General features: G+C 40.8%; 1 protein-coding gene across 1 annotated transcript in view; it reads left to right on the plus strand.

The window, feature by feature from the left end:
- NT5E (5'-nucleotidase, ecto (CD73)) overlaps positions 1-25,204 on the plus strand; it is a 121,916-nt gene that overhangs the window by 67,153 nt on the left and 29,559 nt on the right. Inside the window, exons 2-3 of the mRNA XM_006892133.1 lie at positions 4,891-5,113; positions 11,839-12,027. Of these exons, the coding sequence (XP_006892195.1) occupies positions 4,891-5,113; positions 11,839-12,027 (412 nt within the window). The remainder of the gene's footprint in view (positions 1-4,890; positions 5,114-11,838; positions 12,028-25,204) is intronic.

Genomic DNA, 25,204 nt, shown 5'->3' on the forward strand with positions numbered 1-25,204 from the left:
ATTCATCCTGGAGAGGATTAAACCAAGCAACTCTTTGGAGGCAAGGATTCTGGGGCTTCGTCTGACATACTTTGGACATGTTGCAAAGAGGGATACGGTGGCTATGAGTCGCAAACCACTCGACGGCACATAACAACAACATTAAGCATGCAGTCCAGTGGAAATAAATAAATAGGTATTTAAGTATCTCATAATTGCTTGATATTTGTTCTGATTAAGGAAATGGCATATCCTCAAAGAGAGCATGGTCTTTTGCCTTTAAGAAGTTACATATTTGTAATTTGTACATTACATACCAGGTACAGAATCATACCTTGTTTCCACAGAGTGTTGGTTTTTCTTCTCTGCAGAGTATTTTTAATGATCAAAACCAGAAATTGAACTCAGTAGCCCTTGAATATCTTCATTCTCTGGACCTAAAAAATGTTCAGGCCTTATGCTTAGTCAACAGAGGGTTTCCCCAAACCACTGGGCTTTTATAGCACTTGTTATGCTTCAGAAAGATCGACAGTGACTAAGGATGATAGAAGAATTGATGTGTTTGCATTGTTGTGCTGGAGAAGAGTATTGAATATATAATGGACTGCTAAGAGAACAAACAGGCCTGTCTGGGAGAGGATGAAACCAGGCTACTCTCTGGAGGCAAAGATTTTGAAGCTCTGTCTCACATACTTTGGGCATGTTGCCAGGAGGGACCAATCCTTAGAGAGGGACATTATGCGTAAAATGGTGGAGAGGACTGTGCAGGAGAGGAAGACCCTAGATGAGATGGATTGACTCAGTGACAAGGGTAATGAGAGTAGGTGTGTTGGACACACTGAAATTGGTTTCAGATAACAGTGAGCTCTAGTGTGGCAGAGATGATGAGAATGGCACAGGATAGGACAGGGTTCAGATCTGATGTTCACAGGACCAGTATGAGTTATACTTTTTTTTTTTTATTTTTTTTATTTTTTTTAGTATGAGTTATACTTGATGACACTTAACAGCAACAATTTCCCTTTCAGAGTCATGGTAATGCACTGAAGTAAGCATTATGCTGCTGGCTCAAAAAGGTCAGCCATTCAAATCCACAAGTCACTCTGTGCAAAAAGAATGAAGTTGCCTCCACACATGAAGATTTACAGCCTTGGGAGTCCTGTGGGGCTGTTCTTCTCTGTCCTGTGTCTCAGCTGTTGCTGTGTTCTAACCCACTGTTAGAGCCACTGTGTGAGTCCATCTCTTCAAGGATCTTCCTCATTCACACTGACCCTCTATAATAGCAAGCCTGATGCCTTTCTCCAGGAACTGGCTCCTTGTCATAACAGGTCCAAAGTATGTGAGACAAAATCTCATCTTCCTTTTTTCTAAGGAGTATTCTAGGCACACTTGTTTGTTTTCTAGTAGTCCATGGTATATTTCATATTTCTATGCGTACATTGTAACTCAGTCATCCGTTCTTTGATCTTCCTTAGTCACTGTCTAAACTTTCATGTGAATATGAGGAAATTTAATAATAAAATTGTTGTTGTTGAGTACTATCAAGTCAAAACTGACAAATGCCCATCAATAAACAAATGTATAGAGAAGCTGTGTTATATCCACACAATGGAATACTACGCTGCATTGAAAAACAAGGAACTCGTGCAATATTATTCAAAATGGCTGAGCCTGGAGGACATTATGCTGAGTGAAATATCTCAGTCGCAAAAGGACAAATGTTGAATGGTGCCACTGCTGTAAAATGGGACTGATATCAGGGTTGGGGTAAGACTGAGAAAAACTGGATAAATTGTGTATACTGCACTGAAACAGATGAGGGAGTGAATAATTTAAAAGCGATGCATGATAGGGTATTATAGTTATCACAAGAGTCCACAATTAAGGTTGCATAGTGGAATGTACTTGGGGTGGTGGGAGGGATGTGGGGGGGTTGTGTACCAGGGAGGTTGTGTTTCTTTTAAAAGAGAGGAGCCAACTGGGGGGTGGGGGGGTGTGCTGGACGGGGAGAGAAGTGCAGCAATGAATGAATGGAAATCCAAAATCTCTGTAAATGTTTATTAAATTTAGTTTTTTTTTAAAAACTGACAAATGCCTGACACACCAGTGAGTTTTCAGTGGCAGTAAATCACGTGAGAGTGCCCATTTTTCTCCAACAGAGTAGCTGGAGGATTTGAACCCTGTACCTTCACGTTCTGCATATAGTTTGAAAAGGTATGGAGACAAGATACATCCCTGACGCACTTCCTTCCTGATTTTGGACCACGCAATGTTTCCTTGCTCTGTTCTGAGGAATGCTTCCTGGTCCACGTATAGGTTTCACATAGGCACAATCAAATGTTCTGGGACTCCCATTCTCTTCAAGGTTAACCACAATGTGTTGTGATACACACAGTCAAATGCCTTTTCATACTCAATGAAACACAGATATAGATATCCCTCTGGTACTCTTTGCTTTCTGCCAAGATCTATCTGACATTGGCAATAATTTCTCTAGTGCCACAGCCTCTTCTAAACCCAGCTTGTATTTCTGATAGTTCTCTGTCAATGTACCGTTCCAGTCATTTCTGGATAATCTTCAGGATTTTACTTTTGGGTGATATGAGTGATATTGTACAATAGTTTCCACACTCTGTTAGGTCACCATATTTTTGAATGGGAATAAATATGGATCTCGTCCAGTCATTCAGGAAGCTGGGATTTATGAGGAGGAATGTAGCATCAAGACTGGAAGAAAACTCATCCACAAACTACATTATGCCGATGATACAGCCTTGCTTGCTGAAACTGAGTAGGATCTGAAGCACTTGCTGCAGAAGGTCAAAGACTGTGGTCTTCAATATGGAATGAAGCTGAACATCAAGAAGACAAAGATTCTCAACACTGGGCCAATTGACACCATGATAGATGGAGAAGAGACTGAGGTTGTTAACAATCACAGCTTGTTAGACTCCACAATCAACATTCTTGGCACCAGCAGTCAGGAAATCAAAAGACAAATTGCATTAGGTAAATCTGGTGTCAGGGACCTTTCCAGAGTACTGAGAAGCAATGATGTCATTCTAGAGACTAAGGTGCACCTGATCTAGTCCATGGTCTTTGCAATTACTTACTGTGCATCAGAGCGCTGAATAATGACTAAGGATGATAGGAAAAGAACTGACATCTTTGAGTTGTGGTGCCTGTGATTCATAGAGACCCTAAGCACAATACCTCTGAATCCTGTCCTATCCTGTGCCAGTCTCATGACCTCCAACACACTTACCCCTGTTACCCCAGTTACTGTGTCATTCCATCTCATCCAGCATCTCCCTGTCCAACACTGTCCCACCTCCACCTTTCTGAGCATAATGTCCTGCTCCAAGGACTGATAACTCTTACCAGCATCACCAAAGTATGTCAAAATCTTTGTCTCCAAGGACCAACTTGGTTTCATCTCTCCAGTACAGACCTTTTTGTTGTCGTCACGTCCATGGTGTATTTTCAATACTCTTCTTCACCACAGCACAAAGACATCAATTTCATTTCTGTCACCCTTAATCACCATCCAGCCCTCTGATGCATACATAGCAAGTAATTAATTGCAAAGATCATGGCCTGGGTCAGGCACATCTTAGGCATCTTTGCTCTTTAACACTCTGGAGAGGTCCCTGACAGCACAAGTGGCATTACACAGTATTTGTCTTTTTGTGACTGAGATATTTCACTCACCATAATATTCTTCATGGTTACCCATTTTGTATAATATTTTGTGAGTTCCTTGTTTATCAATGCAGCATAGTATTCCATTGTGTGAATATACACACTTTCCCTATCCATCTATTTGTTGATGGGCACGTGGGTTGTTTCCAGTTATTTGCTATTGTGAACAAAGCCACAGTAAACACTGGTGTGCATATATCTGCTTGGGTGACAGTTACGGTTTCTTTAGGGTATATTCCCAGTAGTGGAATTGCTGGGTCAAATGGTATCTCTATTTTCAACTTTTTGAGAAAGCACCATACAGCCTTCCATAGTGGTTGCACCATTTTACACTTCCACCAACAGTGAATAAGGGTTCCAGTTTCTCCACAACCTCGCCAGCATTTGTTGTTTGCTGTTCTGTTAAATTTTGCTATTCTTACTGGGGTGAGATATCTCATACTTGTTTTGATTTGCATCTCTCTTAGAGCTAGGAATTTTGAACATTTCTTCATGTGTTTATTTGCCATCTGAATGTTGTTTTTGGTGAAGTGTCTGTGCTCATTTTTCGGTTGGGTTGTTTACCTTTATCCGATTGTGGTGCTTGAGTATTTTATAAATTCTAGATGTAAGTCCCTTATCTGACATGGCATTACCAATTATTTTTTTGTGTTGCCTTTTGCTTAAAATGTAATGGTTTTATAGTTCATATGATGTGAATTTTAGAGAGAAAACAGGATATAAGACTGAAAGGAGCCTGGCCAATACAGACTCTTGAATCCAGCCCAACCCAACTAACAGAGGCCTACGGTTGGCAGGACAGTGAATAGTGAACCAGCTCTCCAGAAAGTGTTCAAACATGTTGAGACCACCCTCATATAGGTGGTGTTTGGCTTCAGGCAAAGTTTTCAAACCAGCCTGATAATCAAAATGTTGCTAGGCCCACTCTAGGGCCACTGAATAAAATCTTTGGGAATTAGAGGGAGGTGGGAATGAGGTGGAGGTGGGAATGATCAGGAGATGGGGATGAGGGAGAGATGGGAATGAGGCAGAGGTGGGAGTGAGGGGGAGGTAGGAATGAGGCAGAGATGGACATGAGACCATGGAATCTCTGTTTCACGGAGCTTTTCCTCACTTGGGAATCATGAGCTTATGTCATACCATTCAGAGTACGCTTTCCTTAGAAATCTCAGAGTTCTTAATACTTTTTCTCATTTTCCTTTCTACTAGGCCCTGGGGAATCATGAATTTGATAATGGTGTTGAAGGACTGATGGATCCACTCCTCAAAAGTGTCAACTTTCCAATTCTGAGTGCTAATATTAAAGCAAAGGAACCACTAGCATCTCAAATATCTGGACTCTATCTTCCATCTAAAATTCTTAAAGTTGGAGGTGAAGCTGTGGGAATTGTTGGGTACACTTCAAGAGAAACTCCTTTTCTCTCAAACCCAGGTATTTTCTAAATATAACAGCACTATGAAACACTTAGTCTTGAAAATGGAAATAGAGCTTGGCATTATTTTATTGACTGTAGATAGAAGTAGGAATAACAAACGTGTTGCTGGAGAAAGAGCGTGCTTCAGATGGCATTGGTAAAAATCCATCTAATGGGTTCCTTGCTTCTTCTAGGTCTTTGTCTTATACTTAGTGAATATCTATTGTTGTTCTTCAGTGTGACTGTGTTTTGAATTGTCAGTGAAAACAGTTTATATCCAATGTTAAACAACACTGGAGAATGAGTCTTCCTGTAGAGCCACAACTCCCAAGCTAGAGTCTTAAACTCTCTTAGAGTTATTTTCCTTCTCCTTTATTTTCTAGTCTAATCATTATATAGGGGAGCTCTGATAGCCTAATGATAAGAAATTGTGCTGCACTCCGAAGGCAGACAGTTCAGATTCACCAGCTGCTCTGCAGGAAAAGGATGAGTCTCCTCCTGTGATTTACTACCTCTGAAAACCTGCTTGAGGGTCAGCTGTGGGTTGCTTCCGACTCAACCATACTGAACAGCAACAATAATCATTACATAAGGGAGCTCTGGTGGCCTAGTGGCAAGAAGCTGTGCTGCAGTCCCAAAGGCACCCAGTTCAAATTCACCAGCTGCTCTGTGGGAGAAGGATGGGCAGTCTCCTCCCGTGCAATTAACTGCCTCTGAAAACCCACCAGAGGGTCAGCTATGGGCTGGTTCTAACTTGACATACACAGCAACAACAACAAATCATTACGTGCTCTGGTTAATGGTCCTTTATTTTTCAACTATTTATTGCTTGTAGTTTTTATGGCTTTCTTGTATCTTAAGAACTTTGTAGGAAATATGTATATATTCTTACATGTATGTGTATAGGTATATGGCACAACAGTTAGGCAGTTGACTGTGAATTAAAAGGTCCAAAATTCAAATCCATCAGCTGCTCCTTAGGGCAAAATATCTACTTCCCTAAAGATTTTAGCCTTGGAAACCCTATGGGCCAATTCTGCTCATTCGCATTAGATAGTTGAGAGTCAAAATCAATTAGATGGTACCTGACAACTGTACATATATAATCATAAAACCATGCAAGACATTGGTTTATTGGTTTACCAGGAGGCCAGTTCCACACTTTGCCCATGAACCCAGAGACATTCTCTAGCCTCTCGGGAAGTTGTTCCAGCTAGAGCCCTGCGCGTTCAGAATGGGAAAAAGGACCACAGTCAGGATGCAGGAGCAACTTGCTGAAACAAGTTGACAGTGAGGACCAAAACTAGTTTCTTATTTGGGAAAATTACTTATCCAAATTTTTTAATCTTTCCATATTTAAAGAAACAATGAAGATATCATTATGCAGAAATAAGAATTTATATTAAGAATTCATTTACATTAATTAATTAGCTAATTAATTAATGCTATTTTACCAACTAGAAAACCATTCTATTGATTGTTGTTAAAATGGGGTGAAGCCATCAGAGACAACAGAAAGATCAGCTGTTGGAAAGGAAGCAGGCAGACATGGGGACAGGGTGGGGCCTTTCTGCTCTTCACAGTGGAGGGGCATCATCAGTGCTGAGGTGCTAGATAGATAGCTGCCCCATAGGTGACCGCGCTTCTAGACTGTGCAGCACAGTTGTTAATAGCAGTCATAATTGGGATGGTTACAGACAGAGTGTGTTGTGGGCATCTGCTACCTTTGAAAGTCCTTCCTGACTAAAAGTGGTGTATAAAGACCCTTCCATGAGAAGGACTTGGCTTGGAAGTCAAGGCTGGCTGTCTTAAACCCATCCAGCCTGACTGTGTTCCTTCTTCCTCCTTCTGAAGATGCACAGAGCTCTGGCCGGTCAGGCCTTCCCAGGGACAAACAGGATACCTGAGTTCATCTGCAAAGTATGACAAGCCAGGTGCTGACGTGGAGAGGGCTGGAGAGCGCCACTGCCCAGTCTGCCCCCTGTGCCATCTGCATCTCTGGGAGTCGGGCACTTCTGCTCTGAGTCACCAGCTCACATATCCCCCTGAGCATGGCCACACTGGTGTGTAACAGTTGTGACTTACTCTCCATTTCTCATGCCAGTCTGAGCAGACTGAAATGAGAGCCTGGTTCTCTCCTCACTGAACATCTGAAGCCTAATAAAGAGGCCGCCTTTAAGATCTTTGAATAAAGATGTGCGCTTGTTGGAAAACCTAAGAAATTGCTTACTAGAGAGCATATTCAAAAGCAAACTGTGTCTGCATCATTTATTTGCTTGTTTTTGTTGTTGTTTTGTTTTGTTTTCGTTTATTTAAGAGTGAATGTGACTGAATGCTGTAAGAGAGTCATAAAGGACATCTAGAATTAGACGAGGGAGTTTAAGGATGGGTTGGAGGGGTTGAGTGAGAGGAGTGATTGGGTTCTAGAGATCAGGGAGACATGATGAAGGGCCTCCGTGGTCTCCTCAGTAAATTTGTAAAGTACTTGGGACAAAGGACATTCCAGAGGGAAGCCCAAAGTCACATACTAGAAAGTAATGTGGGGACCTTGACTCTCTTGCTTGCTGACTTCCCAGCTGTCCACAGTACCCAGCACATGCCAACAGAATGAATAAGGAAATTCAGAACATGGCGGGGGGAGGGGATGGGCACATAGACTGTGAGTATGGAAAGCTCAAGAGTAGTGTTAGGACATTGTATGGCCTCCTGAGGAGCCCAGGCTTGATTTAGAGAAAAGCTTCACCCCTTGGTTAAAAACACTAAGGTTGGAGGCAAGGGAGGTGGGCTGTTGGAGAGACACAGCGACTTTGGAATTCAGGTTCCCCTGGCTGGGATTCTGGGAACACTCCTTACTAGTCACTATTAGAGCAGCCCGAGGTGCGGTCACACGGGAACTGGGGCGCTGACTGCTGTCCAGGAGTTCATGGGCTGTATTGCATAGTGATTAATGTGGGCTGAGTCTGGGTTGGGTGGGACACTTCCCTCTTCTAAGGCCAAGGCTCTGCAGCCCAGCATAAGCTCTTCCTACCACCAATCTCTGACTTTCGGAAGCCTGGCTCCTTGAGTCTGAGGTCCCACTGCTGTAAATTGTATTTCTAGCACCTTGGATTTTTTTTTTTAAGCTACATAATAAAACTTCTGGATAAAACTCCCCTTATGACACCATGGAATCCATTCCAAGGCTTTCCATGTATGTGATACTTTGCCCTGGATGTTTCTAATGTGTCTGAGAATGCATTCCTTTGACCTTGGAGGTATTTCTCTGTGTTTTAGGTTGTGAGTTTTTTGGGGGTTTTTTCCCCCTCTTTCTCTTGCCAGCCAAACAAGAGTGAAAAAAGAGGGCAGCATTATGTGGAGGTCTTACAATTCCTGTCATTCAACCATTCCATTAGTGCCTGTTCTCATAGCTGGCACTCCTCTAGGCACCAGGAATGTTGTTGTTGTTAGATACTCTCGAGTTAACTACATTTCATAGCGACCTACAAACCACAGATCTGAACCTTGCCCTCTCTACATCATACTCATGCTCTAGTTCATTGTGGTAGTCATGAGGTCAGGCCTTCTCAGAGAGTCTTTCCTCGCTGATCCTCTCCCCTTCCCAGAAGAGTATCTCATTCCAAGGCACTCACAGTACTGATCAAAGAAAAAAAAATCAACAAAACAAGCAGCAATCCCCAGCCTCTGGCACTTAACATTTTTAATAGGAGAATAATAAATGAGATGGAGGTAAGTGCTATGGAGAAAAATGAAGCCAGAGAGAGGAATGGCAAGTGTAGTTGAGAAGCAGAGACACCCTCTGGGAACAGGCAGAGTGAAAGGTTCACGTGGTGACATGTGGGAGAAAGTGTGACATGGTGCTGAGTCACATTATTCTTGATGCTCCCAAAGTCAACCATAGCAGTAAATCTGTCATAACTCTTGATTTTTAGATATTGCTTGCAATTAACTGGAAACACTTCTGCTCAACACAAAACATATGTGAACTGTTAATTTTCAGGCCCTCAATCTGGAGTTTCCCTGGCTAGAAGGTTAGTTATATTATCTTCCCTGATAATGTCCATTTGCCAAGTTGGCTGCATTTAGGTGCCTCACAATACCCATGACACAAATATCATTAGTTATCATCAGGTTGATCCTGGCAGCTGCACATGAACAGAGTAGACCGGCTCCACAGGGTGTCCATGGCCATGAACTCCTGGTGAGATCACCAGGCCTGTTTCCTGAGGTGCCTCTCCATAGTTTTGAACTGATTAGCAGTCCCAGGAAGTTGAAGGAAGAGTGGAACCCACACATCATAGTGTTAACAAGGAATGCATTCTTAAGTTTTACTGCTCTTTGGAGAGATGAATACTTTCCAACAGAGTTTACAGATTCCTGGGTATTTGAAAGTTCTGGATGAGAAATTATGAATTTAAGATATGTGTATTTATTTTAATGATGCTCTTTAGAAATTAGCCTAAGAACTATATGGCGGCCTCCCCTGTAGCCAGGCGCAGGACAAGAGAGCAGGGCAACATCTCTGTCTGGGTTTACAGTCACTACCAAGCCTGATTCCTGAAACTGAGGAGGACCTGAATCGCTTGCTGCAGAGGATCAAGGACTGCAGCCTTCAATATGGATTGAGGCTCAATGTCAAGAAGACAGATTCTCACCACTGGACCAATTGGCAGCATCAGGATGGATGGTGAAGAGATTGAGATTGTTCACAGCTTTAGTTTGCTTGGCTCCACAGTCAACACTCTTGGCAACAGCAGCCAGGAAATTAAAAGACTTATTGGGATGGGAAAGTCTGCTGTTAGGGACCTCTCCAAAGTACTGAAGAGCAATGGTGTCTCTCTGGAGACTAAGGTGCATCTGATACAGGCCATGGTCTTTGCAATCACTTGTTATGCGTCAGAGAGTTGGACAATGACTAGGGAGGACAGAAGAATTGATGCCTTTGAGCTATGGTGCTGGAGAAGAGTACTGAGTGTACCATGGACTGCTAGAAAAACAGATTCATCCTGGAAAGGGTTAAATGGGGTGGCTCCTTGGAGGCAAGGATTCTGAGGCTTCGTCTGACATACTTTGGACATGTTGTAAGGAGGGACTGGTCCTTGGAGAGGGACATCATGCTTGGTAGAGTGGAGGGACAGCGCAGGAGAGGAAGGCCCTCTATGCGGTGGATTGATTCACTGGCTGAGGTAATCAGGATGGGTGTATTGGAGACAGTACGATTGGCACAGGACAGAGCAGAGTTTAGGGCTGTTCTACATAGGTCGCTATGAGTTTCAAGTGACTCAACAGCACATAACAACAACCACCAAGCCATGGGGCCCCCAGGCTTGCTCAGGATTGGCTGGAGAGATGGAGGGAAACTGCTTGTCCTGCCACTTGAGCCACACATGCATGCCACCAGCACCACTGGTGATATCGCTACTGAGACAAAAGAATATTCACACTTCTGGTTAAGGTAGATCTAGATTAGACCATTATACTTTTTTAAATAAAATTTTTATTTTATACTTGTTTACTTACAAAGTTGTATATATTGTTTTTCACACCGGATCTTTCCGATTTTCTTTACCCACCCCACCATCCACCCATCAAATTGTGTGACCCTATGATTATCCTCCACACCCATCCTCACTCCTCTGCTCCTCCTTGGATCCTCATACACATTTTATTATTTATTGTTCTGTTTCTACAATAATAGTCTTATACAGTATTTATCCTTATGGGACTAAATTCACTTAGCATAATGATCTCCAATCCCTCTCAAGTTATGTAGTGATTTTCAAAATCATTGCTCCTGCATGCTATGTAGTATTTCATTGTGTGAATGTATCACAATTTCTCAATCTATTAAATTGTGGTTGAACATTTGGACTGTTTCCATGTTCTTGAGATGGTGAATAATTCTACTATGAATGCTGGTGTACAGCTCTCTGTTTGTGCCTCAATTATAATCCTTGGGGTGTATTCCTAGGAGTGGAATAGCTGTATCATACATATGGAATTTCTGTGTTCAGATTTTTGAGGAATGCCAAACTGCCTTCCAGAGTGGCTGTACTATTTTACAGTCTCACCAACAGTGTATAAGGGTTCCTATCTCTCCACATCTTCTCCAACATTTATTACTTGCTGTGCTGTTAAACTTTGCCACTGCTCCTGAAGTGAGATGGCATCTCATTGTGGTTTGATTTGCATCTCTCTTATTGCTGGAGTTTTTTAACATTTCTTCATGTGTCTGTTGGACATCTGATAATATCTTGAAGTGACCAAGACAAAGTGATCAACAACCATGTTAACATTGATATTCAGGGACTTCTTGCTGTCTGAGTTTTGTTAAAGTGTGAAAACTGAGTAGCTTGAGCTTGCAGACTCTTACAGCTGTCATCACTGTGTGGCTCTGCACAGCATGCCGTGTGCCCAGGTGTTTGCTGCACTGGCTTCAGGAAAGCTATATATAGCATGAGATTAAAAACAAATCTAGATCTGAAGCCTCATTATACAAAATTGAATGCAGGCAAAATAATACCATCCATAATGTAGAATTAAAACAACATTAAGTGAATGTAACCAATGGTATTTATTGGAATTTTATTTGGCTTTTGCATTTAATTTGTAAGTATTTCATAGTTCAAGTCATTTAAGAGCTTTAGTAAATTAAAGGTTTATAACTGGTATATTGGAATATATTTAAGCTGCATAATTCTAAATGGTGCTAATTAATGCCCATTTTATTTCATTTGTTCCTTAGGAAGTTACCTCAAATTTGAAGATGAAATCACTGCACTGCAACCTGAAGTTGATAAGCTCAAAACTCTTAGAGTGAACAAAATCATTGCCCTAGGACACTCTGGCTTTGAAATGGATAAACTCATTGCTCAGAAAGTGCGAGGTGTTGATGTAGTGGTGGGAGGACACACCAACACGTTTCTGTACACAGGTAATGGCTTCGTCAAGATACTGAGGCACAACTTCTGCACAGGTTATACTGGCAGCATGTGCAAATCTTATAAGATGTTATTAAGGATCATGTGTTGATTTTACAATTAAGTCAGCTCCATTACTTAGGTAATGTATTCAGCTACTTACTGAGAGTCAGTAATTCAGATCCTCCCAGAGGCACCATAGAATAAAGGTCTGTGCTCTACTCTCAAAAGATCACAGCTTTTGCATGCCTGCTAAGCACAGTTCCACTCCAGAATGCCTGAGGTTGACATGAATTAGAGTAGAATTAATGGCAACTGGTTGGTTTTGTTCACTGTTTCCCCCTTAAAGATACAGATATATAAAACCCCAAACTCAATGCTGTTAAGTCAGAACCAATGCATAGCTGACCCTCCAGTGGGTTATCAGAAGCTGCAACAAGAGCAGATTGCCTACAACTGATGGATTTGGACTATCCTCTTGAATATTAAGCACCACTCCCTAAGAAGTAGGCTACCAGGGTGCCCGATATATAGCTAGAGATAGAGATAGAGATAGATATATCTTATATGTAAGTCTATTACAGAGTTTCAACAAAAAATGAGCTTATAATAGATTATTTCTTTGAAATAATAAACTTGTAGGACATTTTTGTGCATAAACAAAGAAATGCAAATAGTCCTTTACAGCTTACAGCAACAGAATATGATTTGTTGCTTGCACAGATAGTAGAAGTCTGAGAACCCTGGGTGCAAACCCTGACTTGACTGTGTAGGACTCTGAGTGTTCCAAAAGCCACATGGTGAGCTCTCTGGTGCATGTATGCCTAGGGCCAGAGCACACACCACAATCACGTTGGCTCCCTCCCTCCTCTTCTTCCTTTTCTTTTGTTTTCTGGAATAGACTTAGATTGTTCTTGTCATTATTGTTGCAGGCCATTAAGTCAGTTCTGCTCACGATCCCAAAGGGCTACAATCTGCTTCACCAGAACTAATGAGGAATATCTAAGCCTCTGTTGTTTGTAATATTGTTAATTTTTCCATTCATTTCAACCCTTGTAGTTTAGATAGCCTTGTCTTAGAACAAGGAAAGAGTTCTTATTATTTACCTCTCCATGGAAAGGGAAACCCTCTGAGGAAGTGCCATTTCCTGTGAATGTATAGAGACTGCTGGGTATCTTTGAGAGGGTCAAAGAACAGAGAGATGGTTCATTTCTCTTTCCTCCCTTCTCACTTCCATCCTCCCTCCATCTCCTGAAATACTTCACAAAATAGAACTGGTTTTCACTTAAGGAAATAATGCCAATGTTTATGTATGCTGATTCAATTCCTTTACAAGTTGTTTTCCTTTTTTTGTAGACACAAGCTAAAGAATAATTTCATAGTCAGTTACACCTATGGTGGACTATGAAATCAACTTAGGATGTTATGATCAGAGGTGGTTTTTGTTTTTGTTTGAGTCCTCACAGATGAGTGTGCCTAGCATACTCTTGTGCTAATGGTCACTCCCTTTATAGACATGCCCTGCTTCTAAGCACCAGCTTCCTTTAGGGAGCATGGCCAGGACCTTCTGTGTAGTTATTTTTGCAGCCTCGTAGCACTGCTAAGTATGAGCTCCATCTCAAGAAATTGCTTTCAAGGATAAAATGGGCCTGTCTTCAACCGGTATCTAAGCAGAATGACTGTAAGACCAAATCCACACTAAATTACATGTACATTTTATATGGAGAAATTGCTGAGTTGGCAAATGTTCTGTTACACACACACACACACCCCTCACAATTTTAAAACAAGTGCACTTAAACTAGTTAAGCTTATTTGGCAGGAAGGCCCAGTGACCAAGTGCTGACATTCATAAACTGAGATTACCACAAGGTGCACATCTCATCTCAGAAATGAAATTAGTATTTCCTTGATTCTGCTGCTTGATGATCTTGTGCAGAATATGTCTTTTCTGTGACTTTGACGGGAAACAGCCTGGAACTCCCAGGCTGACAGACCTCAAATATGTTATTAACCTTCCTGGGCTTTAACTGTGTTGTCTTTAAAAAAATGCTTGTAATGATACAACTACCTCATAAATTTGTTGTGGGACAGTTGATACACCACGCATGCATGCACACACATGCAGAAAAACAATCTCCTCCCATGTGATTTGCTGCCTCTAAAAGCCAATTAGAAGGAGGGTAAATTTCAACTCAACACACATATATGGACTGAACTTGAACATGACTCCAAGAAACATCTTTGTTTCTCTAATATTTCATAATATTAGACAATGCTGATGGTAAAAGATTAAATGGGGTGGTAAAAGGTGATGGGCTAAAAAGCTTTCCCTTAAAACTATATAAACAAGTCATGACGAGAGCACCTGAAAGACACATATCCTCATGTCAGTATACAGAGCCATTACCCCTTTATTGTATAGAACTTGAGAAACTGGGACCCTTTTTTACCCATTGCCGCTCTAAATTTATATTTCCCTGGGCTCCTCTATTGTTCCTGGTCACCTAGTTCCTGCTTTTTGCTTTGTTTAAGCTCTTAATTTTGTTTTGTTCTAATTAGTCCATGTATGTTGCCATTGTTCTTGTGTGCCGTCAGGTCAAAGTCTTCTCATAACTGACCCCCAGCATGCTTTTAGAGGCTGTGAGTCACATGAGAGGAGAATGCCCATCTTTTCTCGGGAGCAATACAATGTCTTTACTCACCAGGTCACCAGAGCTCCCTAATTCATGGATGCTGTATATGTACTATACACACAGATATGGAAAAGTGACCTCTCTTTCTTCATCTCCACAAATTTCCCACACATGAGGCAGTTTTCATTGCTGCTTGCCTGTCAACACAGGGCAGTTGGCCACAGCACAGCTTCCCCTGTCAGCCAGAATTTGGCCCTGTTTTGACAGCCACCCCAGGTTACACCCACCACAGTGGTTTCTCTCAGATAGCCCACACTTTCTCCCAATTCTTACCCTTCTCCCACCTGTCTCTACCCCTTTGCTTCCAGGTGGTCTCTGAAACTTAAAGGTGTCATGGATAAGGAGCTGTGCTGGCAACCCAAAGGCAGGTGGCTTGGATCCTCCACCTTCTCTTTGGAAGAAAGATAGGCAGTCTCCTCCAGTACCATTTATAGCCTCTGAAAACCTACTAGAAGGTCAGCTATGAGTCAGTTCTAACTTGACTGTACGTAATGACATTTATATGCAGAAACTTAAGTGCACTCTCCTCTCTGTCTGGCCACCCACCTAGTCCTTGTCAGTGAGCATATTATCTCCTTAATGATTTCACTCTTTTTAAAAAAATTATTTTTAAAAGGCAGCATGGGAATACAAAATAAAGTATTATAATGAAATGTGCAAGGAGCTGGAGTCAGAAAATCAAAAGAGCCAAACACACTCAGGATTTCATAAGCTCAAGGAACTGAAGAACAAATTCAAACCTCGAGTTGCAATAATTAGGATGCTTTGGGCAGAATATTAAATGATCCAGGAAGTATTAAAAGATGATGGAAAGAGTATATAGACTCATTGTACCAAAAGGAATTGGCAGACACAGAAGAATTTCATGAAACAACATATGAGCAAGAGCCTATGGTGATGAAGGAAGAAGTTCAAGCTGCTTTGAAAGAATTGGCAAAAAATAAGTCTCCAGAAAGTTAGGAGAACCAAGATGGCGCTGCTGGAGGAAACAGCTTAAGGAGCTGGAGGAGCGTCACGCTGCATAGAAATGGGCAGCCAGAGTGACTGATGTGACACACAGAGACAGACACAGCATCATGTGGACAGTAGGAATTTTAGTCAGAACTTTTATTAAAATTATTAATTTGGGAGCCACAGGAGCAGTGAGCCACGGGCCACACTGAAAGCTGCCAGCCAAGCCACTCTAGGACCCATCCACTAGGAGGAAGCTGGTCAGTGGGAAATTGACTGAGTTTTCTTGGTCCCCACTGACCCCCCAGAAGCAAGCAGGTCTATAGGAACTTAACTGAGTTTTCTTGGGCCCCACCAATCCTCCAAAAGGAAGCAGGTCTGTGGGAATGTGACTGAGTTTTCATAAGCTCTGCCAGGAGCGAGCAGGACTGTGGAATTTGACTGCATTTTCTTGGGCCCTGCGAACCCACCAGGAGCAAAAAGATCTGTGGGAATTTGAATGAGTTTTCTTAAGCTCCACCAACCAGCCAGGAGCAAACAGGTCAGTAGGAATTTGATTGAGTTTCCCTAAGTCCCACTGGACCAAGGGCCCCCCTGGGGCAGGAGCTGCTGGGAAAGAGCCCCTGGGTTGATGGCCACTGGGCAAGGGCTGCTGAACAAGAGCCACTGGGTGGGAAATGGAGAGCTGAAATTTGAGTATAGACTCCACGCATAAGCACACCTGGAAAGCTGAAATTTGCCTGAGGTCGCCACACATGGCCACACCACCCACCATGGTACCCCACCCCCCATCCCACTCCAAACCCATTCCTGTATGTCCAGTCAATCAAATTGGATTTAATCCAGAGCATCTTGATCTGACTTAGCTACAAGAGGTTGCTCTCATAGGCCCTGAACTGAACCTTCCCTTGAGTCAGAATTTCAGAAAGAAACACAGGTAGGGTAGCTTCCCTACCAATTTCTAGAGCATTGTATTCAGATCAAGAACCTATCTTCATCTCAGGCATGAAAAACTCTACCACAGCAATGCCATGAAAGAAGTAGGCTAACTCACACCCTACAAAAGTGTAAAGCATGATGTCACCCCCAAGAGGTGACATAGTATCAATGAATGTCCTGAATCCAGAAAGTCTGATGGAACTTTCTGACACAGAACTTAAATGAAAAATGATTGAATATTTTCAATGGGTGAAAGACACACAGGAAGAATTACAGGACACTGCAAGCAAAAATCAGGAGGAACTTAAAAAAAAACAAAAACCCCAGAATAATGCAGATAAAACAAACAGGACATTACTGGCACTGGAAAAACAAAAACAAACAAACAAAAAAACGATCCAAAATAAGAGGTCCAGTGTTTCAGATGCTATCAACAGGATGGAGGGACACATGAAAAGGACTGAAAAGATGGAACACAGAACCAGTGAAATAGAAGATAGAATTGTTACTACTGATCTGCTAGAGCAAAAGCAGGATCAAAAAGGAAGGAAAAGGAAAAAAAAAACCAACATAAGAATAATGAGGGACACCACCATCAAGAGAAATACCATGCACATCATCAGAATCCCAGCACAGAAAGAATCAAGTAAAAACACCAAGAAAGTTGTGGAAGAACTACTAGAAGAAAATTTCCCAGGCATAATGAAGAATGAGAGAATATATATTAAAGAAGCTGAGCAAATAACTTATAGAAAAACACCAAGGTATATCATAGTCAAATTTGCCAGAACAGAGATAAGGAGAGAATTCTGAAAGCACCAAGGGAAAACAAAGAGTAACCTATAGCAGAAAGCAGATAAGATTAAATACTGATTTCTCAGCAAAAACCAGGCAAGCAAGAAAACAGTGGAGTGACATATATCGAACACTCAAAGAACACAACTATCAACCAAGAATACTGTACCCACAAAAACTGTCCATCAAATATGAAGGAGAGAGCAAGATTTTCCCAGAAAAACAGAACCTGATTGAGAGTGTTCACAGCCTTAGTTTGCTTGGCTCCACAGTCAACACTTTTGGCACCATAGCCAGGAAATTAAAAGACGTATTGCCATGGGAAAGTCTGCTGTTAGGGACCTCTCCAAAGTACTGAAGAGCAATGGTGTCTCTCTGAGGTGCATCTGATACAGGCCATGGTCTTTGCTATCACTTGTTAAGCATCAGAGAGTTGGACAATGACTAAGAAGGATAGAAGGAGAATTGATGCCTTTGAGCTGTGGTGCTGGAGAGGAGTATTGAGGGTACCACATCTGCTAGAAAAACAGATTCATCCTGGAAAGGGTTAAAAGGGGTGGCTCCTTGGAGGCAAGGATTCTGAGGCTCCGTCTAACATACTTTGGACATGTTGTAAGGAGGGACCGGTCCTTGGAGAAGGTCATCATGCTTGGCAGGGTGGAGGGACAGCATAGGAGGGGAAGGCCCTCTATGAGTTGGATTGATTCAGTGACTGGGGTAGTCGGGATGGGTGTATCAGAAACAGTACAATTGGCACAGGACAGAGCAGAGTTTAGGGCTGTTGTACATAGGGTTGCTATGAGTCGCAAGTGACTCGACAGCACATAACAACAACAACAAGGGAGTTTGTAAAAATAAGACCAGCATTGCAGGAAACACAGAGATGTCCTTCTTACAGAAGTGCCACAGAAAGAAGGATGTATCAAAGTAGCTAGCAATAACACCAAAAAGAACTCAACAAAATGATAGCAATAAAACCTTGTCTCTCAATAATCACATTTAATGTGAATGGTTTAAATACACCACTGAAGAGAAAAAGAATAGCAGATTGGGGAAGAAAACAAAATCCATCAATATGCTGTCTACAAGAGACACACCTGAAAAATAAAGACTAAAAATAAAAAGGTGAGAAAAATTATATCAACAAAAGGGCAACTAGAAAAAAGCAAGAGTAGCTATATAAATCTCTGATAAAATAAATTTCAATGCAAATGCCATCACAAAGGACAAGGAAGGTCACTAAACAATGCTTAAAGGGTCAATGGAACAAGAGGACATAACAATAATAAATGTCTATGCACCAAATGAAAGACTTGTAAAATATATAAAACAAACATTTCAAAAAACTGAAAAAAGGAAATAGACAACACTACTATAGTACTTGGAGACTTCAATACACCACTCTCAAGAAAAGATAGAACTACCAGAAAGAAACTCAACCAAGATACTCAAGAATTATACTAAAAAATAAACCAATTCAACCTCATATATATAGGCTAATTCACACCTCCCCCACCCAAAAAACCCAAACCACAGTATACCCTCTTTTTCAATGTGCATGGAATATTCTCCAGAATAGATCACATTTTAGGTCACAATGCAAGCATCAATAAATAAATAAACATAGAAATAATACAAAGCATCTTCTCAGACCACAATGCTACAAAATTAGAAATTAATAATAAGAGGATAAAGGAGAGGAAAAAATACATTTAGAAGCTGAACAACACCTTGCTTGAACATGAATGTGTACTAGAAGAAATAAAAAATGAAATTAAAAGGTTTCTTGAAACAAATGACAATGAAAACACCACTTACCAAAACTTCTGGGAAGCAGCCAAAACAGTAAGTAAACACATCAAAAGGTAGGGGAAAAAATGCCATGACTCTCTAACCCAAAATCTCCAACAAATTGAAAAAGAACAGGAAGAAAAACCAACACCATCTAAAAAAACCCTGAAATTATAAAAAGTAGAGCAGAAAGAAATTAAATAGAAAACAGAAAAACAATTGAAACCATCAACAAAACTAGGAGTTGGTTCTGCAAAATCACTAGCAAAACTAACAAGAGAAAAGGAGGAAAAGACACAAATGAAACAGGAAAAGGGCAACGTCACAACAGAACAAAGTAAAATAGAAAGGCTAACAGTGAAATATTATGAAAAACTATACTCAAATAAATACAAAAACCTAGAGGAAATGGGCAAAAACTTAGAAATTCACAACCAACCTAAACTGACACAAACCAGAATTGAACACCTGAACAGACCCATTTCAAAAGAATAAACAAAAAGGTAATAAAACAACATCCAGGGGGGGAAAATGTCCTTAACCAGATGGTTTTACAATTCATTTTATCAAACATTCAGAGAAGAACTCTCACCAATTCTACATAAACTATTTCATAAAATAGAAAAAGATGGAATTCTCCTAGACTCATTCTATGAAGCAAATATATCTTGATACAACAGCCAGGAAAGGACACCACCAAAATAGAAAACTATAGGCTAGTATCTTTTGTTTTGTTTTGTTTTTTTATGGTGAGAAAAATTTATTACATTTAGAATTAGCCCACTGGACTCAGTTTAGATGATCCCAATTTTGTTGGCAACATCCAAAGCATCATAATCAGGAGCAAGTCGAACATAGGCCTTCTTCTCTCCATCAGGCCTAATCAAAGTGTTGACCTTAGCCACATCAATGTCATAGAGCTTCTTTACAGCTTGTTTAATTTGGTGCTTATTGGCCTTGACATCCACAATGAACACAAGTGTGTTGTTATCTTCTATCTTCTTCATAGCTGACTCAGTGGTCAGGGGAAATTTGATGACGGCATAGTGGTCAAGCTTGTTTCTCCTGGGAGTGCTCTTCCGGGGGTATTTGGGCTGCCTTCGGAGTCTCAGCGTCTTAGGCCGCCAGAACGTGGGTGACGTGCGGATCTTCTTTTTTTTTTTTGGCTGTGGACGCCCTTCAGGACTGCCTTCTTGACCTTCAATGCCTTTGCTTTGGCTTCAGTTTTGGGAGGGGCAGGGGCTTCCTTCTTCGCTTTTGGCGCCATCTTCGTAGAAAGGCAGGCTAGTATCTTTTAAGAACATAGATGTAACAATCCTGAATAAAATCCTGGCCAATAGAATTCAACAATATATCAAAAAAAAATAATTCTCAATGACCAAGTGGGAATCATAACAGGTATGCAAGTATAGATCAACATAAGAAAAACAATGAATGTAACTCATCATATAAACAAAGCAAAGAACAAGAACCACATACTCCTATCAATTGATGCAGAAAAGGACTTTGACAAAATCCAACACTCTTTCCTGATGAAAACACTCAACAAAATAGGACTAGAGGGGAATTTCTTCAACATAGTAGAAAGTATGTGTGCAAACCAGCGCCAACATTGTTGTCAAAGGAGAGAAATTAAAGGCATTCCCATTAAGAACAGGAACTAGGCAAGTATGCCCACTATCACCCCTCCTATTCAATACTGTATTGGAAGTCTTAGCGGTAGCAATAAGACAAATGAAGAAAATAAGAGGTGTACAAATTGGCAAAGAGGAGGTAAAATTATCTCTCTATGCAGATGATATGATAGTATACTTAGAAAACCCTAGAGGCTCAGCAAGAAACTACTGGACATAGTTGACCAATTTAGCAAAGTGGCAGAACACAAGATCAACATACAAAAATCAGTTGGATTTCTCTACAGTGACAAAGAGAATACAGAGGTGGAGCTAAGAAAAACAATACCCTTCACAATAGTGAATCACAGGATTAAATACTTGGGAGTAAATCTAACCAGAAATACAAAGGATCTATTCAAAGAAAATTACAAAACATTACTACAAGAAACAAAAAGAGACCTGGAGAAATGCAAGAATATCCATTGCTCATGGATATGAAGACTCAATATTGTGAAAATGTCAATACTACCAAAGAAAATTTGCGCGTTCAGTGCAATCTTAATACAAATACCAATTCAATTCTTCAATGAGATGGAAAAGGCAATCTTCATTTTCATTTGGAATGAAAAAAGGCCCCGAATAAGTAAAGCACTCCTTAAAAAGAGAACTAAGGTAGGAGGCATCTCACTCCCTGATTTCAGATCCTACTACACTGCCATGGTAATCAAGACAGTATGGTACTGGTACAGTGACAGACACATAGGTCAATAGAATAAAGAATCCAGAAATCAGCCCATCTACCTATGGTCCCCTGATTTTTTATAAGGAGATAAAGTCTGTTAAGTGGAGAAATTATAGCCCTTTTAACAAATGGTACTGGAAAAATTGGAAAACTATCTACAGAAAGTTCAAGCAAGATCCACACCTCACTCCATACACAAAAACCAAATCAAGGTGGATCATGGACCTAGGACTAAAACCAAGGTCTATAAACTTCATTTTAAAAAGCTTGGAAGAACTCTAGAAGTCCTAATCCACAACATAAACAGTTTTCCAAGCATCCTGAAAAATCTACAGCCAGGAGAGGATAAAATAGATGTATGGGATCTTCTAAGAATAAAATCGCTATGCACATCCAAAAATTTCTCCAACAGGGTAAAGAGGGAAGCCACAGACTGGGAAAAAATATTTGGTAATGGCATATTAGATAAGGGACTTATATCTAGAATTTATAAAATACTTGAGCACCACAAGATAAACAATCCAATTGAAAAAATGGGCACAGGATATGAACAGACACTTGTCCAAAGAAGACATTCAGATAGCAAACAAACACATGAAGAAATGTTCAAAGTCCCTAGCTGTAAGAGAGATGCAAATCAAAACAACTATGAGATATCATCTCTCCCCAGTAAGAATAGTAAAATTTAACAGAACAGCAAACAACAAATGCTGGTGAGGTTGTGGAGAAACTGGAATCCTTATTCACTGTTGGTGGGATTATAAAGTGGTGCAACCACTACGGAAGGCTACATGGCTCTTTCTCAAGAAGTTGCAAATAGAAATACCATTTGACCTAGCAGTTCCACTACTGGGAATATACCCTAAAGATACCATAACCGTCACCCAATTTGATATATGCACACCCATGCTTATTGTGTCTTTGTTCACAGTAGCAAACAGCTGGAAACAACCCAAGTGCCCGTCAACAGACAAATGGGTAGGGAAGCACTGGTATATTCACACAATGGAATACTATACAACATTGAAAAACAAAGAATTAATAAAATATACAAAATGGATGACCCTGAAGGACATTATACTGAGTGAAATAGCTAAGTCATAAAAAGACAAATACTGCATAGTGCCACTGTTGTAAAATGGGATATCAGGGTTGGGAGGAGACTGAGAAAGAGCAGATAAATAATGTATATTGCATTGAAACAGATGAGGGAGGGAACTGGTTGAAAGGGATGTATGATTATGCATTATTGTCATGAGAGGAGTCCAGAATAAAGGCTGCATAGTGGATTGGATTTGGGGTATAGGATTGTGTAGCAATGAAAGAATTTTTCTTTTACTTTTCAAAGAGAAGAGCTTGTTGGGGGAGGAGTGGTCAGGGAGTAAAGTTCAATAATGAATAAATGGGAATCTAAAGTCTCTGTAAATTTTCATTATGATTAATTTTAAAAAATTAAATTAAAAAAAATTAGGCTCCAGGAAGTGATGGCACACCAGTTGATGTATTTCAACTAACAGATGCTTCCCTAGATGTGCTCACCAAGTTGTTTTAAGAAATCTGGAGGACAACCATTTGGCTAACTGACTGGAACAGATCTATATTTGTTCCCATTTCAAAGAAAGGTGATCCATCAAAGTGTGGAAATTATCGAATAATATCATTAATATCACATGCAAGGAAGACTCTGCTGAAGATTATTCAAAAATGACTGAAACAGTACATCAACAGAGAACTGCCAGAAATGCAGACTGGGTTTAAAAGGGGTCGTGGTACTAGGGATATCATAGCTAATGTTAGATAGATCTTGGCTGAAAGCAGGGAGTACCAGAGGAACGTCTATCTGTGTTTCATTGATTATGCAAAGGCATTTGACAGTGCGGATCACAAGAAACTGTGGCTAACTCTAAGAGGAATGGGAAGCCCAGAACACTTGATTGTGCTAATATGAAACCTGTACTTGGACCAGGAGGCAGTCGTCGGAACAGAGCAAGGAAAACATTGCATGGTTCAAAATTGGGAGGGTTGTATGCCAGGGATGTATTCTATTCCCATGCCTTTTTAATCTATATGCCGAACAGATTATCTGGAAGGCTGGGCTGTATGAGGAGAAATGTGGCATCAGGATTGGAGGAAGATCCATCAACAATCTGCATTATGCAGATGACACAACCCTGCTTGCTGAAACTGAGGAGGATCTGAAGTGCTTGGTGTAGATGGTCAAGGAATGCAGGCTTCAATATGGATTGAGGCTCAAGATCAAGAAAACAAAGATTCTCACCACTGGGCCAATTGGCAGCATCATGATGGATGGTGAGAAGATTGAGATTGTTCATTGTTTTAGTTTGCTTGCCTCCACAGTCAACATTCTTGGCAACAACAACCAGGAAATCAAAAGACATATTCCAATGTGAAAGTCTGCTGTTAGAGACCTCTCCAACATACTTAAGAGCAGTGATGTCACTCTGGAGACTAAGATGTGCCTGTTATAGACCATGGTCTTTACAATCACTTGCTATGTGTCAGAGAGCTGGACAATGACTAGGGAGAAGGAGAATTGATGCCTTTGAGCTGTGGTGTTGGAGAAGAGCATTCAATATACCATGGACTGCTAAGAAAATGAGCAGATTTATCCTTGATAAGGTAAAACCAGACTGCTCCTTGGAGGCAAGGAGTCTGAAGCTTCTTCTGACATACTTTGGACATGTTGCAAGGAGGGACCAGTCCTTGGAGAAGGATGTCATGGTTGGGAGGGTGAGGGACAGCGCAGGAGAGAAAGACCCTCTATGAGGGGATTGATTCAGTGACTGGGGTAGTAGGGATAGGTGTGTTGGAGAAGGTGAGATTGGCATAGTATAGAGAATAGTTTAGAGCTGTTGTACATAGGGTCGCTATGAGTTTCAGGTGACTCGATGGCACATAACAACAATTTTTATTTTAGTGAAAGTTTACAGAAAGTTAGATTTTCATTCATTCCTTCATTGTTGCACATCTTACTGCCCCCATCCCTTCCCCCTCCCCCGCTTCACTTTTTTAAAAAAATATTCATTTATAGCTGCACAATTACCTCCCTCACCCACTCCCCCAGTTCTCTTTGCAATGTACTCTTATTCTGGGCTGTTGTTGTATGTATGATACCTAATCATATATTCCTTTTAAACAATTTTTCCTTCATTTGTTCCAATGCTGTATTCATTATCTATCCACTATTATTCTATTCTCCTCTCAACCCCCCATGTCAGATCTGCCTTATAAAAGAAAGTGGTGCTATGCAGTATTTGTCCTTTTATAACTGAGATATTTCCCTCGGTATAATGTCTTCCAAGGTCACCCATGTTGTGTAATGTTTTACAAGTTCATTGTTTTTTAGTGCTGCATAGTATTCCATTGCATGAATATACCATAGTTTTTCTATCCATTTGTTGTTGATGGGCATTATTTTTCCCTTGAGGTGGAGAGAAGGACAGGGTACCATAACTACCATTAAGACAATACTCATCATTTTTCTGTCAGACTCTTGGTCTTTCATAAGTGTGTTACTAAAATGTGTTCACCAATCTCTCCCTCCTTGTTATGGATAACGGATATGGGGGGGGGGCGCATGCGCACACGCACGTGTGTGTACGCACGCACACATGCATGTGTGTGAGCCCATAGCAATTGT

This window comes from Elephantulus edwardii, unplaced genomic scaffold (genome assembly GCF_000299155.1).
Source record: "Elephantulus edwardii isolate Elephantulus edwardi_28Jun2011 unplaced genomic scaffold, EleEdw1.0 scaffold00111, whole genome shotgun sequence".
Classification (NCBI taxonomy): domain Eukaryota; kingdom Metazoa; phylum Chordata; class Mammalia; order Macroscelidea; family Macroscelididae; genus Elephantulus; species Elephantulus edwardii.